Source organism: Nicotiana sylvestris, chromosome 10, assembly GCF_000393655.2.
Source record: "Nicotiana sylvestris chromosome 10, ASM39365v2, whole genome shotgun sequence".
NCBI classification, from domain to species: Eukaryota; Viridiplantae; Streptophyta; class Magnoliopsida; order Solanales; family Solanaceae; genus Nicotiana; species Nicotiana sylvestris.
The window spans coordinates 46936511-46951503 of NC_091066.1; the positions used below are offsets into that span (position 1 = coordinate 46936511).

At 40.8% G+C, this 14993-nt stretch overlaps 1 protein-coding gene across 1 annotated transcript; it reads left to right on the forward strand.

Annotated features, from left to right (window-relative positions):
• Positions 1-499: 499 nt before the first annotated feature.
• Positions 500-2849, forward strand: LOC138879284 (uncharacterized). Its single transcript, XM_070158890.1, has 2 exons — positions 500-889; positions 2751-2849. Exons 1-2 carry the CDS (start codon positions 500-502, stop codon positions 2847-2849), a joined length of 489 nt encoding a protein of 162 aa, XP_070014991.1.
• Positions 2850-14993: the final 12144 nt, after the last annotated feature.

Sequence of the window (14993 nt, forward strand, 5' to 3'; positions counted from 1 at the left end):
CAGGATATTGTTCTGTTGTATGGTGTGCCAGTTCTATCATATCCGAAAAAGGCCTTTAGTTTACTTCGCACTTCTGGAGGGCAATTCAAAATGAGTTGGGTACCCAGGTAGAGCTCAGCACAACCTTTCATCCGCAGACTAACAGGCAGTCGAAGCGGATGGTTCAGATCTTGGAGGATATTTCAGAGCATGTGTGATTGACTTCAGAGGGTAGTGGGATCGATTCTTGCCTTTGGTCGAGTTTTCTTATAACTACTGTTATCCGTCCAACATCGAGATGGCTCTATTTGAGGCTATACATGGTCGGCGATGTCGTTCGTGCATTGGATGGTTTGAGCCCAACAAGGCGAAGTTATATGGTACTGATGCCTTGGAAAAGGTAAAATTGATTCAGGAGCGACTTCGCACATTAAAGTCCAGATAGAAGACCTACACGGATCAGAAGGCACATGATTTATCATTTATAGTAGGTGAGAAGGTTCTCTTGGAAGTCTAACCGATGAAGGGAATTATGAGGTTTGAGAAGAAGGGAAAGTTGAGCCCATGGTTTATAGGTCCATTTGAGGTGTTGAGGCGAGTTGGGGAGGTTGCTTATGAGCTTGCTTTACTTACCAATCTATCGGGAGTTCATCCGATTTTCCATTTGTATATGCTCCGGAAGTATCATGCCGATAGGTCGCATGTGTTAGACTATAGCACAATTCAACTAGATGAGAGCCTGGGTTATGAGAAGGAGCTAGTTGCCATTGTTGATAGGCAAGTTCGCCAGTTGATGTCCAAGAAGGTTTCTGCAGTAAATGTTCAGTGGACAGGTCAACCAGTTGAGGAGGCGACTTGGAAGACTAATGAGGCCATGCGGAGCAGATATCCACACTTATCCGGCATCCAGGTACAATTTTAGACTTGTTCGAGGGCGAACCTGTTACGCCCTAAACCTGGGGAGGCGTGGCTGGCATCCGGTGCCGTACTGGCCCGAGCGAACCACTCTGTAACTCTTTTTTTTTCTAACTATCATGGGCCAACGTAGCCACAACTTGTAATGTATAACTATAAGTGGAAAACACTGAATTAATGAACCATCTTTCTTAAAACATGAATACATATGGGTCGTCAAGGACTCTGACATACTATACAAAATGAACCTCTACATACAAAGCCTCTAAGATCATTTGACATTAAATGGAATAGGGTACCGTCCTACCCATAGGTCTATAGCAAACTTCTGACATGATGACTTATAGATTCGGCTGCACTACGAATGAGGTGGAGTCTTACTGTACCTTCGCTGAATGCCAATCTCGTCTATTATGAGGGCTCGTTAAACTGCTTTACTATACTTGTAGGCATGAATGCAGCGTCCCCAACAAAAGGACATTAGTACTGTCACACCTCCTTTTTGCGTGCCCGGCCCCGAAGGGTTAGATGCTCGGGTGGAGTTTTTCCAATTTAAGTGACAATATTCGAAATGGGATTATTTATTTAATTCAGAGTCGCCACTTGGGAAAGGTTTGGTTTTTGGTGTCCCAAGTCACCGGTTTATCTTGAATCCCAAATCGAGGAAATTTTCGACTTTTCCAAATGAAGTCTGCGAACCAGAAATTCTAAGTAAGGAATTCTGTTGACCCGAGGGAAGGTGTTAGGCACCCTCGAATCCCGTGGTTCTAGCACGGTCGCTTAAATTGTTATAATGGCTAAATATCTGATTTAAATACATGTTGTGACTTATGTGCTTTTATTAAGTTTTAACCGCTTTTATTATTATCATTTATTTTACAGAATTGCAACGTCGTGAAAATGCATATCGAACCACGTCACAATCAATGCACCCGTAGTTGTTAACACATTTTTGACTCCGTTGAGACTTGAATTCGGGTCACATCAATGTGCACCCGATTTTAAGAATATAATTTACTTAAACCGTGCCTAAAGAGTCTAACGCGTTATTATTTTGTAGAAAAGCCATGAAATTTATTAAATGGCCTATCTTGAGTTCTAGATAATTATCATGGTTATTTATGGAGGGCCCCACAATTGTTGCACTTTTATTTGGCGAGGCTCATCTCTATTTTTTTAGAAAAGATATCCTGAAGTGGCTACATTTCTAATGCGCTTGTCTCTAAAACTAGGTGAAAAGGTACGTGCTAATTCAACTATAGGCTTTTGCCTAATTCGGATTCTTATCAATTTCTGATTGATTATTTACAAAGTGGAGGGATGTCATAACTCGTGAAACATACTTTAATTGGGCCAAGAAATTACACTCGAGATTGACCCAACATTATACTTGTGTCCAAACATTTCTTGAATTGAAATTTACTAGACTGATTGGGGCCGAATTAAAGGAATTAACTACTAGGCATTGTCACTAACGGGATTTGAACATAATATTATGTACTGCCTAACGAGTTATGATAAAAGAAAACTAAAATGAACAAAGAAACATTCGTGTAAGGTGGAAATATTCTATTCTATGCATGTCGCTCAGTTGAACGGGAATCCTAGTCAAAATCTATACTAATTCTCCATGCCCTCTCTGTATTGTGTCATTATATTTTGTACCAGCAAACAACTACAAACTAAGAAGCTAGAGGCTAAACTTGATGGAGTATTATCTAATTAATCTTTCATTACATGAATCACACTAATCAATTTATACAATCTGAAGTCAGTATATCACAAACATTTACAAACGGATATCTAAATCTTCTTCAGGAAAACTCCTTTCATTTCATGCTTTTGAATTGTTACAGTTAACACCAAAGTTGGGTTTGAAATGTGTACCTGGAAACACTGAAAATGCAAAGGAGAAGAAGAAAAAGATAGGGAAATTAGCAGCAGCAAGAAACTAAATAGCAGCAGCAGCAAGGCAAGATAGCAGCAGGCAAAGCAATATAGCAAGAAGCAAGCTCGAGTGCAGAAATGCAACTATGGCCAATAGAAAGCAATAGCCAAATAAAAGCAACACCTAGTGGAGTAGAATCAGAACTCCGGACAGACCAAACACAGTAGTAAACCAATGAAGGCACTCAACTAATAGACACAACTGGGATTTCAAAGGATCAGAATTGGCTTGAACAAATTGAAACAATTGAAAACCCAATAACAATAGGAGGAAGAAAGTTTCTGATTGTTGGGTGTATCCCTTCTATCCCTTAATCTCCCTCTATCTATGTGTATCTATTTTGTATGTATTTCAGCTCTCCTTTTCAAACTCCTCACAGTATTTTTTCTTTTTGTCTCTCTATATTTTTTGATTCCTCCTTTTATCTCTGTATGTCCTCCCTTTTATAAGCTTTCACATTACCCCTTTTACAGCCTGTTTAGACCATCAGAAACCCCCTCATGTGCTGCCCTCTTTTCAGTTCCACTTAGTCATTTAAGTATTATCCAAAACCCCATCATATTCCCTTGGCAGGCTTACTTTTTTGTAATGTTTATTATTTCTGAAATGAAAGTAGGGTGTGGGCAGCAGGATGTATCTGACAGCATATGCTGTCAAAACATTTTTAAATCAAACAAAAGCCTTTATGCACATGTTGTGCACAAGTGCACATGCCCTCCAATTCTGACTGCAACTAAACAAAATCAACCCCTTTACACTTCTGATTCAGACTAACAACTATAAGTAGCTAAATTCAATTCCCAACTGATTCATACAATGCTAAACAGGAGCAAATCAATTTGTATATTGTTCAAACATCTGAAACTAATTGACGACATATGTCGACTCGACTATACTAGTTATAACTCGTACAATCGAGACCAAAGTCAGACATTTAACAGTATCGAACACATGATTCGAATTGTACTGACTACGCAAAATTACATGGGAAGAATCAGTTGGTCAGTTCACATTTGAAACCCAATTAATTGCACAACAAATACATACATACAAATTATCAGAACAATTAGAAGAAAGACTCAATCAAACAACAAAGGTTCAGGCGAGATGGACAGGAACAGTTGATAAAACTCAAAACACAGATTAAAAACAAAACCAGAACAAATCTTTTAAACGAACATGGACTAACATAAATAAGCAAAGAGAATCAAAACTCACCTCAAATCTTGAAAAATCAAAAGCCTTAACTCGGATTCGGACAGACCTTTCTTAAGGCTGAACGGGCTTTAATCGAAGTGTTTCTCAGATGAGAAACACTTCGATTAAGGTCCATTAGACCTTAATCTTTTAGTTTGAACAAAACACGGACCATCGACGAAGACCTTCAAAGTTCCAAAAATTAGATCCGGGATTCGTGCTTCCCTGGTCAGATTCGGACCAAACCAAGCATGGTTTGGTCACGAGGGGGGTCTGGGGACTGTCTGGTGCGAAGTTGAGGTCGATTGGTGTAACTCGGGTTCCGACTCGAATCTTCAAATGAAGATTCGAGAAGGTGGGAAGGGATTCGAACTAAACGGCCAACAGATCGATGTTCAGGGCGGTGAGGGGGTTCTATGGTGTTCAGGCGGAGGTCATCGGCGTTCATGCCGCCGGGATTAATGGCGAGGGATAAGGGGGCGGCTAGGGTTTCGTGGGGAAGGAGGTGAAGACGGAAGCTGGGGTATTGGATAGGGGGGCAGGGTGTGGTAGGAGGCTTATATATGGAATGGGGGGATTGATTTCAACCGTTGGATGAGACGAGATGGACGGCTTGGATCTGAAGGTTTAAATGAAACGTCGTCGTTTGTCTTTGTAGGGGTCAGAATTGGTTCGGATAACGGGTCAGGTAGTGGGGTTACGGGTGAAAGATCTGGACCGTTGGATCGGCTTGGTTTAAACGGTTGTGATGGATTGGCATCGAAACGACGTAGTTTTGGTGTTAAACTACGTCGTTTTATGGCCTGGGGGTGGGCTGTTTGGACTGGTGGCTTGGGCTGTCCGTTTGGGCATTATTTGTTTGGGCCAATTTTAATAAATTGGCCCAAGTCCGGAAAGGCAAGGCCCTTTTTTTTATTATAAAAAAAAACAAAACTAAATAAAATCAAATTAAAATAAACACCCAATACAATTATTCACACACACGTTAAAATAATTCAAAAATGGGTAAAATTAAACAAAAATTAAAATCACGGACGAAGATGCTTATTTATGATTTTCTATTTAACGACCGGATTACGGTTTGGATTATGCAGGACACATATATTTTTGAATTTTATTTTTTTAATAAAGTAAATAAATAAAAATGGGCCGAAGTCACAAATAAATCAACAAGGTGCCGCACAGAAATTCAAAATTGTACAGCAGGGCCAATTATTATTTTTTATTTCTTTTTGGAGCGATTGTCGTGCGAAACAAAAATCACGTGCTCACAAGTACGAATAATGTACTGAGTATGTAAGGTAGAATTGAAGCATAATAGTAAATCAACATTAATTAAGGACATGGAAGAAACATGGAGTAAAGGACTCAACCTGTAAGTCTGGATAGCTTTGTAAATCATGAAATATTTATAGTATCATGCATATTAGTATAAATGTTTCATAGGTTTGAATGGACATAACATCATAAAGCCTCTGAGGGCAAAATCATCATCGTATACCAGCTGATCAGGTGGTGATGCGTATATAACGTCGTAACCTTTTCTCATATCCCATATATATATATATATATATATACACATATGTATACGTATATAACGTCGTCTGAGTCATGGGTAAACGCATATGTATAAATGAATGCAATTCATAATGAAGTAAGTCAATATGATATCTTGGAATGTTATGAGACCCATTAATAGACAATATAGTAGTAGGACATATGAGGAATTAGAAACATAGGCAACCTTAGTGCTTCTAAGAATAGAATCATTTCTGAAACTTCTGTGCTTGCTCGTTTCGTTGTATCTTATGGATCATGCATAAAAAGAAGGAATAGATAGCCTTAACATACCTGATTCGGTTCTCTTAACAATCCATCTAATACACGTCTTTGTGAAAAATACATAACCCTCGATCGAAGTAGGGAAAAATCCTTAAGATATTATTGATATCATAGCACGTTATTTCCTATCCGACTATTATTCACTCTATACTCTACATCATCAAACAATTCCTTTCGGCCTTCTTCTGTCATGTATCCCCAAAATTCCTCCAAGTCCACAATATTAAAGATTAACTGAATCTGCTACTCTCTATGTAAACAAGAAGATCCTTAAAATGAGGGGCAAAATCAATGAGAAATCCAATACTAAGAGGATCATTATCAATGGAAGATTCAGCACCAAGATAAGAAAAAATTGGAGAGCTTCAATTGGAACCACCCAAATACTTAGAATAAATTATGTATCTTTGCTTAAAAGTGGAATAACTTTTAGGTCCATGATTAAAGTGATCAAGCGTTTGTGTATAGTAATATGTCTCAAACTCTTCTGGTAAAGTGGAAGAAGAATTAGAAAGGGTATGAAAATATTTATGGATGTTTTTCTCTCGGACTTTCCAATCACTTACAAATTCACTTAGCCAAGAAGTTGAGTCATTAAATTACAATTAGTCATACACTACTTTAGTTGTCATGGTTCCACGTTGACAAGACAATTTTTATACTTATCCATCATTTATTCACATAATTAGGAATTATCTCAAATTATTAAAATTCTACTCACTTTTAACACCATTTATACATCTTACTATCATGGTGGTACAATATAAAATCAATACATATACTATTATTTCATTAAAATATCCATATAAAAAAATGCACATATTTTCTCAACTTCTAATTTTCCTAATCTCATATAAAGAGTACAAATTTACGTATGCTTAATTCTTAAAAGGCGAAATACATAAAGCGCCCCTCCAAGTTGTCCACAACGGTCAGCCATACACATCAACTGAGGCTATTTCCAACTAGACACTTTATTTATTCAGAAAAGAAGATCAACTAAACACTCGATCATGTAAGCCTCCATCGCGTGAAATACACTTTTTGGGACGCGAGTTGCCTACCTAAAATTAGGTTTTTTCTTTTTCTTTTTCTAAAATAATATGGACCCCACCTAATTTTCAACCTTTCTCCTCCAAGTTTCAACTTGCACAATTCCAATCTCTGTAGGTGAAAAAACCCTAGAAATCCACAAACGACAAAAACATTAAAATATCGAAGAATCAACATCAATCCATCAAATTAAGAACAAAAATAGAATGTAGTGTTTTGAAAGAACAGTACGTAGAGTTGTGATTGAATTAAAATTGAAATATTAAATCAAAGAAAAAATAGAAAGTTAGGGTTTAGAATGTGAAGAACATACCAGTTGAAATTGGGAGGGAGCTGAGTTGAGAGATTGAAAAGTAGAGCCGAGTCAAAACTCTGAGTCGAATCGAAGAGTTGAATTAATAAACTTTGAGGTTTGATTATGTAGAGAGAAGGAAGCGAGGGGATGGAATGGAATTGTTGATTTTGTAGAGAGAAAGAAAAATAGAAATACTCCTGGAAGATATTCTATGCTGAAATCAAATTTCAGAAACAGAAAGAAGAAGAAGAAATTAAAAATGGGGTGGCACTGGTTTTGGTGGAATCTGGAAGGAAGAAGATGAAGTTTGGGGGGGGGGGGAAGGGCGCTGCTTTGCCTTTTTCATTCTTATTATTTTTTTGGTTAATTATATGTGTTATGTTTTAATTACAAATTACACGTGTCGTTCATTGATTGACTCATTTGACATGTCATTGGCAAGTGTAACACACACATCTGCTTTGCTGTACTCGGGTGTCTATTTGATTTACTTAACAGTCACTTGAAGTGTTTAAATGATAAAGGGGCCAATTGAGGTGTCTGGCTTACCATTGTGGACAACTTAGAGGGGCGCTTTATATATTTTGCCTTCTTAAAATGGTAAAAAGATAACCTTTTTTTCTTGTAAAAAAAATAATTTCTATCTTTATAATAAAGAAAATCTCATAACCTTTCTCATATTATATATGTGTATAATTTAAAGCATTTTTGAAAGTGATAATGTCACGATCCCGGTTCGCCTTTCGTGAACCATCGTGACGGCACCTAGTCTCTACGACTAGGTAAGCCTAAAATGCGGAAGATAAATCAATTTAAAATAGAAATAGAGTAATAAAACAACATTTAAAAGTGTCGGTCGGCGTACACAATATTAACTTTCAAAAACTAATACATTTTCCCAAAACCTGAAAACCCATGAATCACAAGCTATGAATATAATAAAAATGCTCTAACTCCGGAATATCTATATCAATAGAAAAGATAGAAAGGCTATCACTACGAGATAGAATGGAAAGGGACTCTTCGGTCTGTGGACACGACAGATATACCTCGAAGTCTCTGGAGCAGTCACCTCGCCTCAAGGGTGATAGGACTGAGTCGAAGTAATTGGATCTGCACATGAAAAACATGCGCAGAAAGGGCATGAGTACACCACAACAGTACTCAGTAAGTGTCAAGCCCAACCTCGGTCGGGTAGTGACGAGGAAGGTAAGGGCCCTACTGAGATAGAATAAAAATATAAGGTATGACAGAATAAGATAAGCAGTACAATTGAAAGCTAACAATAAGAACTTAATACCAAAAAATAAGGAACTCAATAACTGAAACAGAGGCAAAAACAATCACAAGGAAATACCACTCTTCATAAGGATAATAACCGGGGATCTCTCAGTATTCTGAGGATCTCTTAGTACCCTCAATAAATACCAGGGATCTCTTGGTATCCTGAGGATCTCTCGGTATCCTCAATATATGCTAGGGATCTCTTGGTATCCCAAGGATCTCTTGGTATCCTCAATATGCGTGCTAGGGATCTCTCGGTATCCCAGACCTCAGCTCAAATCATAATTATGTGCAGAGGATCTCCTAGGATGCCGTCCCGTAGTCCCAAATTAAAACACGCAGCAACAACACAAGGAATACTCAATTAAGCTCAATTTTGTTCCAAATAAATAGATAACTCTAACCTAACATGCTTCACATAATGCAATTAAGGCTGTTTAAGTAAATAAGCAATTTAGTCAATTAAACATGTTTTTCTAAGCAAACAACAGGCTTAAATTGCAAGTAGTATAAAACAGGAAAAGAAACACAATTGAAATTACATAAAGAAAATCTGATTTTCAACAATTTGATCAAGTACGCACTCATCACCTCCCGTACAAGGCATTTCTATTATCAAATATACCAAATCATAAGGGGAAGGTCCCCCACATAAGGTTAGGCAAGCCACTTACCTCGAACCGGCTCAATAATCAACCCAAAACTACGCTCTTGCCACGAGTGCTCGACTCTTAATGGACCAAATCTATTCAATTCATTTGCATAATGTAAATAACACTTCAAGCAACTGATTATACAAAGAAATTCTAAGCTAATACGCAAAATTAGGTAAAATGACCAAAAGGCCCCTCGAGCCCACGTCTCGGAATCAGGTAAAATTTATATTTTCAGAATCCTCATACTCTCACGAGTTCTTGCATACAAAGTTATCCAAATCTAAGGTCAAATTCCCAATCAAAAGTCGAATTTTAGGTCTAAGAACTTTCTTCCAACTTTTCCCCAATTTTCATCTCCAATCCGAAATTAAATGATGAAACTAACTATAGATTGATGGAATATAACTATAAAGGGTTAAAGAATTGTTACCCACTAATCTCTTCTTCAATTTCCTCTCAAAATCATCCTCTCCCGAGCTCCAAATCGAATTTCCAACTTTTGAAACTAAACCCTCAAAATTTCATATTTCTGCCCATCTATTACCGCATCTGCGGTCCCATTTTTGCGGACCAATGGTCACACTTGCAACCTTTCACTTAAGACCAGTTTTCGCTTTTGCGGTAGGCCCTCCACACCTGCGGTCTCGCAGGTGCGATTCCCTTCTCGCACCTGCGACTCCTGCTGGACCTCTCCAATTCCACTTGAACGACCATAGAGTCGTTTCTACGGCGCCGCACCTACGGTCCCACACTTGCAGGTGCGGTTATGACAGAAAACCAGCTGAAGGTGCAACTCCAAACTCCAAAATTCCTTCGTCAACCATCCGAAATCATCCCAAGGCCCCCCGTGACCTCAACCAAAAGCACAAACAAGTCTGATAACACTTTCCAAACTTATACCAATCCTAAAAACACCTAAAACAACTTCAAAACAACGAATCAACAACGGATTCAAGCCTAAAAACTCCAAAATTCTAAAAATACGCTTTCGATCAAAAGTCTATCAAACCTCGTCCGAATGACCTGAAATTTTGCACACACATCACATTCAACACTACGGAGCTACTCCAATTTCCGGAATCCCACTCCGACCTTCGGATCAAAATCTCACTTTCGAACCAGAAACTTCAAAATTCGACTTTTCGGCATTTCAAGCCTAAATTAGCTACGGACCTCCAAAACACAATCCGAACATGCCCCTAAGCCCGAAATCACCCAAAGGAGCTATCGGAACCATCAGAACTACATTCCGAGGTCGTCCACACTGTTTTGACTACGGTCAAATTTCCAACACTTAAGCTCTCATTTAGAGAATAAGTGTCCCAAAACTCTTCGAAACTCAAAATCGAACATCCCTGCAAATCAAGATAGCAGAATTAAACACGAGAAAGTAGTTAATAGGGGATCGGGGCATAAATTCTTAAGAAGACAGGCATGGTCGTCACATCCTCCTACACTTAAACATTTGATTGTCCTCGAACGAGTATAAAGACATACCTGAAGTAGTGAAAAGATGAGGGTAACGGCTACGCATATCATGCTCGGTCTCCCAGGTCGCCTCCTCGACCGGTTGACCCCGCCACTGAACCTTTACCAATGCAATGTTCTTTGACCTCAGTTTTCTAACCTGCCTATCTAATATTGCCACTGGCTCCTCAACCTAAGATAGATCCCTGTCCAACTGGACCGAACTGAAATCCAACACGTGCGACGGATAACCATGATACCTCCGGAGCATCGAGACATGAAATACCGGATCAACTCCTGCCAATCTGGGAGGTAAGGCAAGCTCATAAGCATTCTCCCCAACACGCGTCAATATCTTAAAAGGGACAATAAACCTCTGACTCAACTTCCCCTTCTTCCCAAATCTCATAACGCCCTTCATAGGCAAAACCCCAAGCAAAACCCGCTCTCCAACCATATAGAAAACATCACGAACTTTCTAGTCCGCGTAACTCTTCTATCTGGACTGGGCTGTACGGAGTCTATCCTGAATCACCTTAACCTTCTGCAAAGCATCCTGAACCAAGTATGTGACCAATAATCTAGCCTCACCCAGCTCAAACCAACCCATCGGGGATCTACACTGCCTACCATATAAAGCCTCATACGGTGCCATCTGAATGCTGGACTGATAGCTATTATTGTAGGCAAACTCCGCCAATGGCAAGAACTGATCCCAAGACCCTCCAAACTCAATCACACACGCACGGAGCATATCCTCAAGAATCTGAATAGTGCGCTTGGATTGTCCGTCCATCTGTGGGTGAAATGTTGTACTCAACTCCACTGGAGTACCCAAATCATCCTGAACGGCCCTTCAGAACCGTGATGTGAACTGAGTACCTCTATCTGAAATGATGGAAACTAGAATACCATGCAGACGAATAATCTCCCGGATATAAATCTCCGCTAGACGCTCCGAAGAATAAGTAGTACATATGGGAATGAAGTGAGCGGACTTGGTTAGAGGATCCACAATCACCCAAATAGCATCGAACTTTCTCAAAGTCCACGGGAGCCCTACTACAAAGTCCATGGTGATCCAATCCCACTTTCACTCCGGAATCTCTATCAGCTGAAGCAACCCACCTAGTCTCTGGTGCTAATACTTAACCTGCTGAGGCACCGAGCTACAAATCCAACTATATCTTTCTTTATCTGCCTCCACCAATAGTGATGCCACAAATCCTGATACATCCTCGTGGCAACCCGATGAATGGGATACCGCGAACTATGGGCCTCCTCCAGAATAAACTCCCGAAGCCCATCAACATTGGGTACACAAATCCGACCCTACATCCTCAATACCCCGTCATCACCAATACTCACATCTCTGGCATTACCATGCTGAACCTTGTCCTTGAGGACTAGTAAATGAGGGTAATCATACTGACGCTCCCTGATACAATCAAATAAGGAAGACCGAGAAACCACACAATCAAAATAGTGATATCATAGTCCTTCAGCAACTCTAACCATCTCCTCTGGCGCAAATTTAGATCCTTTTGCTTGAACAGGTGCTGCAAGCTCCGATGATCAGTATAAATCTCACAAGGCACACCGTATAAATAATGGCACCAGATCTTCAGGGCGTTAACAATAGCAGCTAACTCAAGGTCGTGAACCAGATAATTCTTCTCATGTACATTCAACTATTTGGACGCATAGGCAATCACCCTACCGTCCTGCATCAACACCGCTCCAAGACCAATCCTCGAGGCATCAAAATAGACCGTATAAGACCCTGAACCTATAGGTAGTATCAAAATTGAGGTTGGAGTCAAAGCTATCTTGAGCTTCTGAAACTTCGCCTCACACTCTTCCATCCACTGGAACGGAGCACCCTTCTAGGTTAGTCTAGTCATAGGGGCTGCAATCGATGAAAACTCCTCAACAAAACGGCGGTAGTAACCCGCCAAGCCAAGGAAACTACAGATCTTTGTATCTGAGGATGGTCTGGGCCAACTCTGCATGACCTCTATTTTCTTCGGATCCACCTGAATACCCTCACAGGTGACTACGTGGCCTAAGAATGCCATTGAATCCAACCAAAACTCACATTTCGAGAACGTAGAATATAGCTTCTTCTCTCTCAGAGCCTGAAGCATAGTCCTCAAGTGTTGCTCATGATCTTCTTAACTCCGGGAATACACCAGAATATCATCAATAAAGACAATAACGAACGAGTCAAGATACGACTGAAACACATTGTGCATCAAGTGCATAAAAGTTGTTGGGGCATTGGTCAGCCCAAATGACATGACGAGGAACTCGTAATGATCATACCGAGTCCTAAAAGAAATTCTCGGGATATCTGGATCCCGAATCTTCAACTGATGGTAACCTGAGCGAAAGTCAATCTTAGAAAACACCGGTGCACCTTGAAGCTGGTCAAACAAATCATCAATACGAGGCAAAGGATAATGGTTCTTTACTGTAACCTTGTTCAACTGGCAATAATCAATACACATACGCATAGAACCATTCTATTTCTTCACAAACAAGACAGGAGCACCCCCAAGGTGATACACTGGGCCAGATAAAACCCTTATTAAGCAATTCCTGTAACTGATCCGTTAACTCCTTCAACTCAGGAGGAGCCATACGATACGGAGGAATAGAAATGGGTTGAATGCCCGACAACAGATCAATGCCAAAATCAATATCTCTATCAGGCGGCATGCCCGGAAGATTTGCTGGAAATACATCGGGAAAATCCCGTACTACTGGGACTGAATCAACTAAAGGGGTATTAATACTAACATCTCTTACATAACCTAAATACGCGTCACACCCCTTCTTAACCATATGCTGAGATTTAAGAAAATAAAAAACTCTACTGGGAGTGTGATCTAAAGTACCTCTCCATGCAACACGTGGTACACCTAGCATAGCCAGCGTTACGGTTTTGGCGTGACAAGAAAGAATAGCATAAAGAGGCGAAAACCCGTCCATGTCCAAGATAATATCAAAATCTACCATGCTGAGCAACAATAAATCAGCTCTGGTCTCAAACCCACTAAGAGCAACCAAACACGACCTATAAACGCGGTCCACAACAAGAGAATCTCCCACAGGAGTAGAAACATAAATAGGGGAACTCAAAGAATCCCGTGGTACACCCAAATGCGGAGCAAAATAAGAAGACCATAAGAGTAAGTGGAGCCTTGATCGAATTGAACCGATGCATCTCTGTAACAAACCAATATAATACCTGTCGTGATAGAATCAGAGGCAACACCCTTGGTAAGGGAAAGAAGGGCATAGTATCGGGCCTAGCCTCCCCCTCTAGGGCGACCTCTACCTCCCCGACCTCCACCTTTGGCCGGCTGAGTTCGTGGGGTAGCAACTAGAGCTGTAACCATAGCCTGAGAAATCTGTGGGGCGCGTTGTGGCTGAGAAGTCTGTGGAGGCGCACTCCTCCAAAGTCTAGGGAGATCCCTCACCACATGGCGTGTGTCGCCACACTCAAAACAAGCTCTAGGAGGACGAGGTGGCTGTGACTGGCTCTAGCCAGGTCTGCTGGACTGACCCCTGAAAGTACCCCGCGCAGGAGGTACGCTAGATACCTGAGGTGTATAATAAGACTTCTGAGGTCTAGGAGGAGCTAGAATACCACTGGCTACTGGAAGAGCTGAATCAACGGGTAGACTCATATAACCCCTACCCTGATGACCGACTACTGGGGCACGGGCACCAGAGAAATGACCCGTACTGTCTTAGAAAGATATCTGGAAACTGAGTCCAAGTCAGTGAAGCAGCCTCATCTGGACTGTCTAACTCATAGGTGTGCCATCACTCATAGGAGGCTCCTCAAAGCTTGAAAGTAGTGAAAGAAACACCGCTCGACCCTGATATACCCATGGTACGGAGAATGTGGTAACACTCATCTAGAAATTTCAGAGCATCATTCGATGCTAGACCACTGAATACCGAAGGCTTGTACTTCTTGAACCTCTCAAGCCTTAGCTGCTCATCCTCGGAAGTCGCTGCCCTATCCTCAGGCTGATCTCAAACTTCAGGCTGTACATGAATAATCTCAGGTACATGCTCGACATGCACTCGCTGCTCAAGAGTGCGAGCGGCGGTAGTCCGTGCTCCTCCCTTGGCCTGAGACATAGCTGCAGCAAGGGGGAGCAACCCTGCCTGAGCCAAAGTGGTGTACATGCTCATGAACTATTTCAGGGTCTCCTGAATTGCTAGAGTAGTAGTCGCAGTAGGCGTATTAGGTGCAAGGACTCCAGCTGGAACTACTGGTGGTACCTCAGCGGTTGTTCGTGCAGGTGCTCTGGCAGCACCACATGTGCATCCTCGGCCT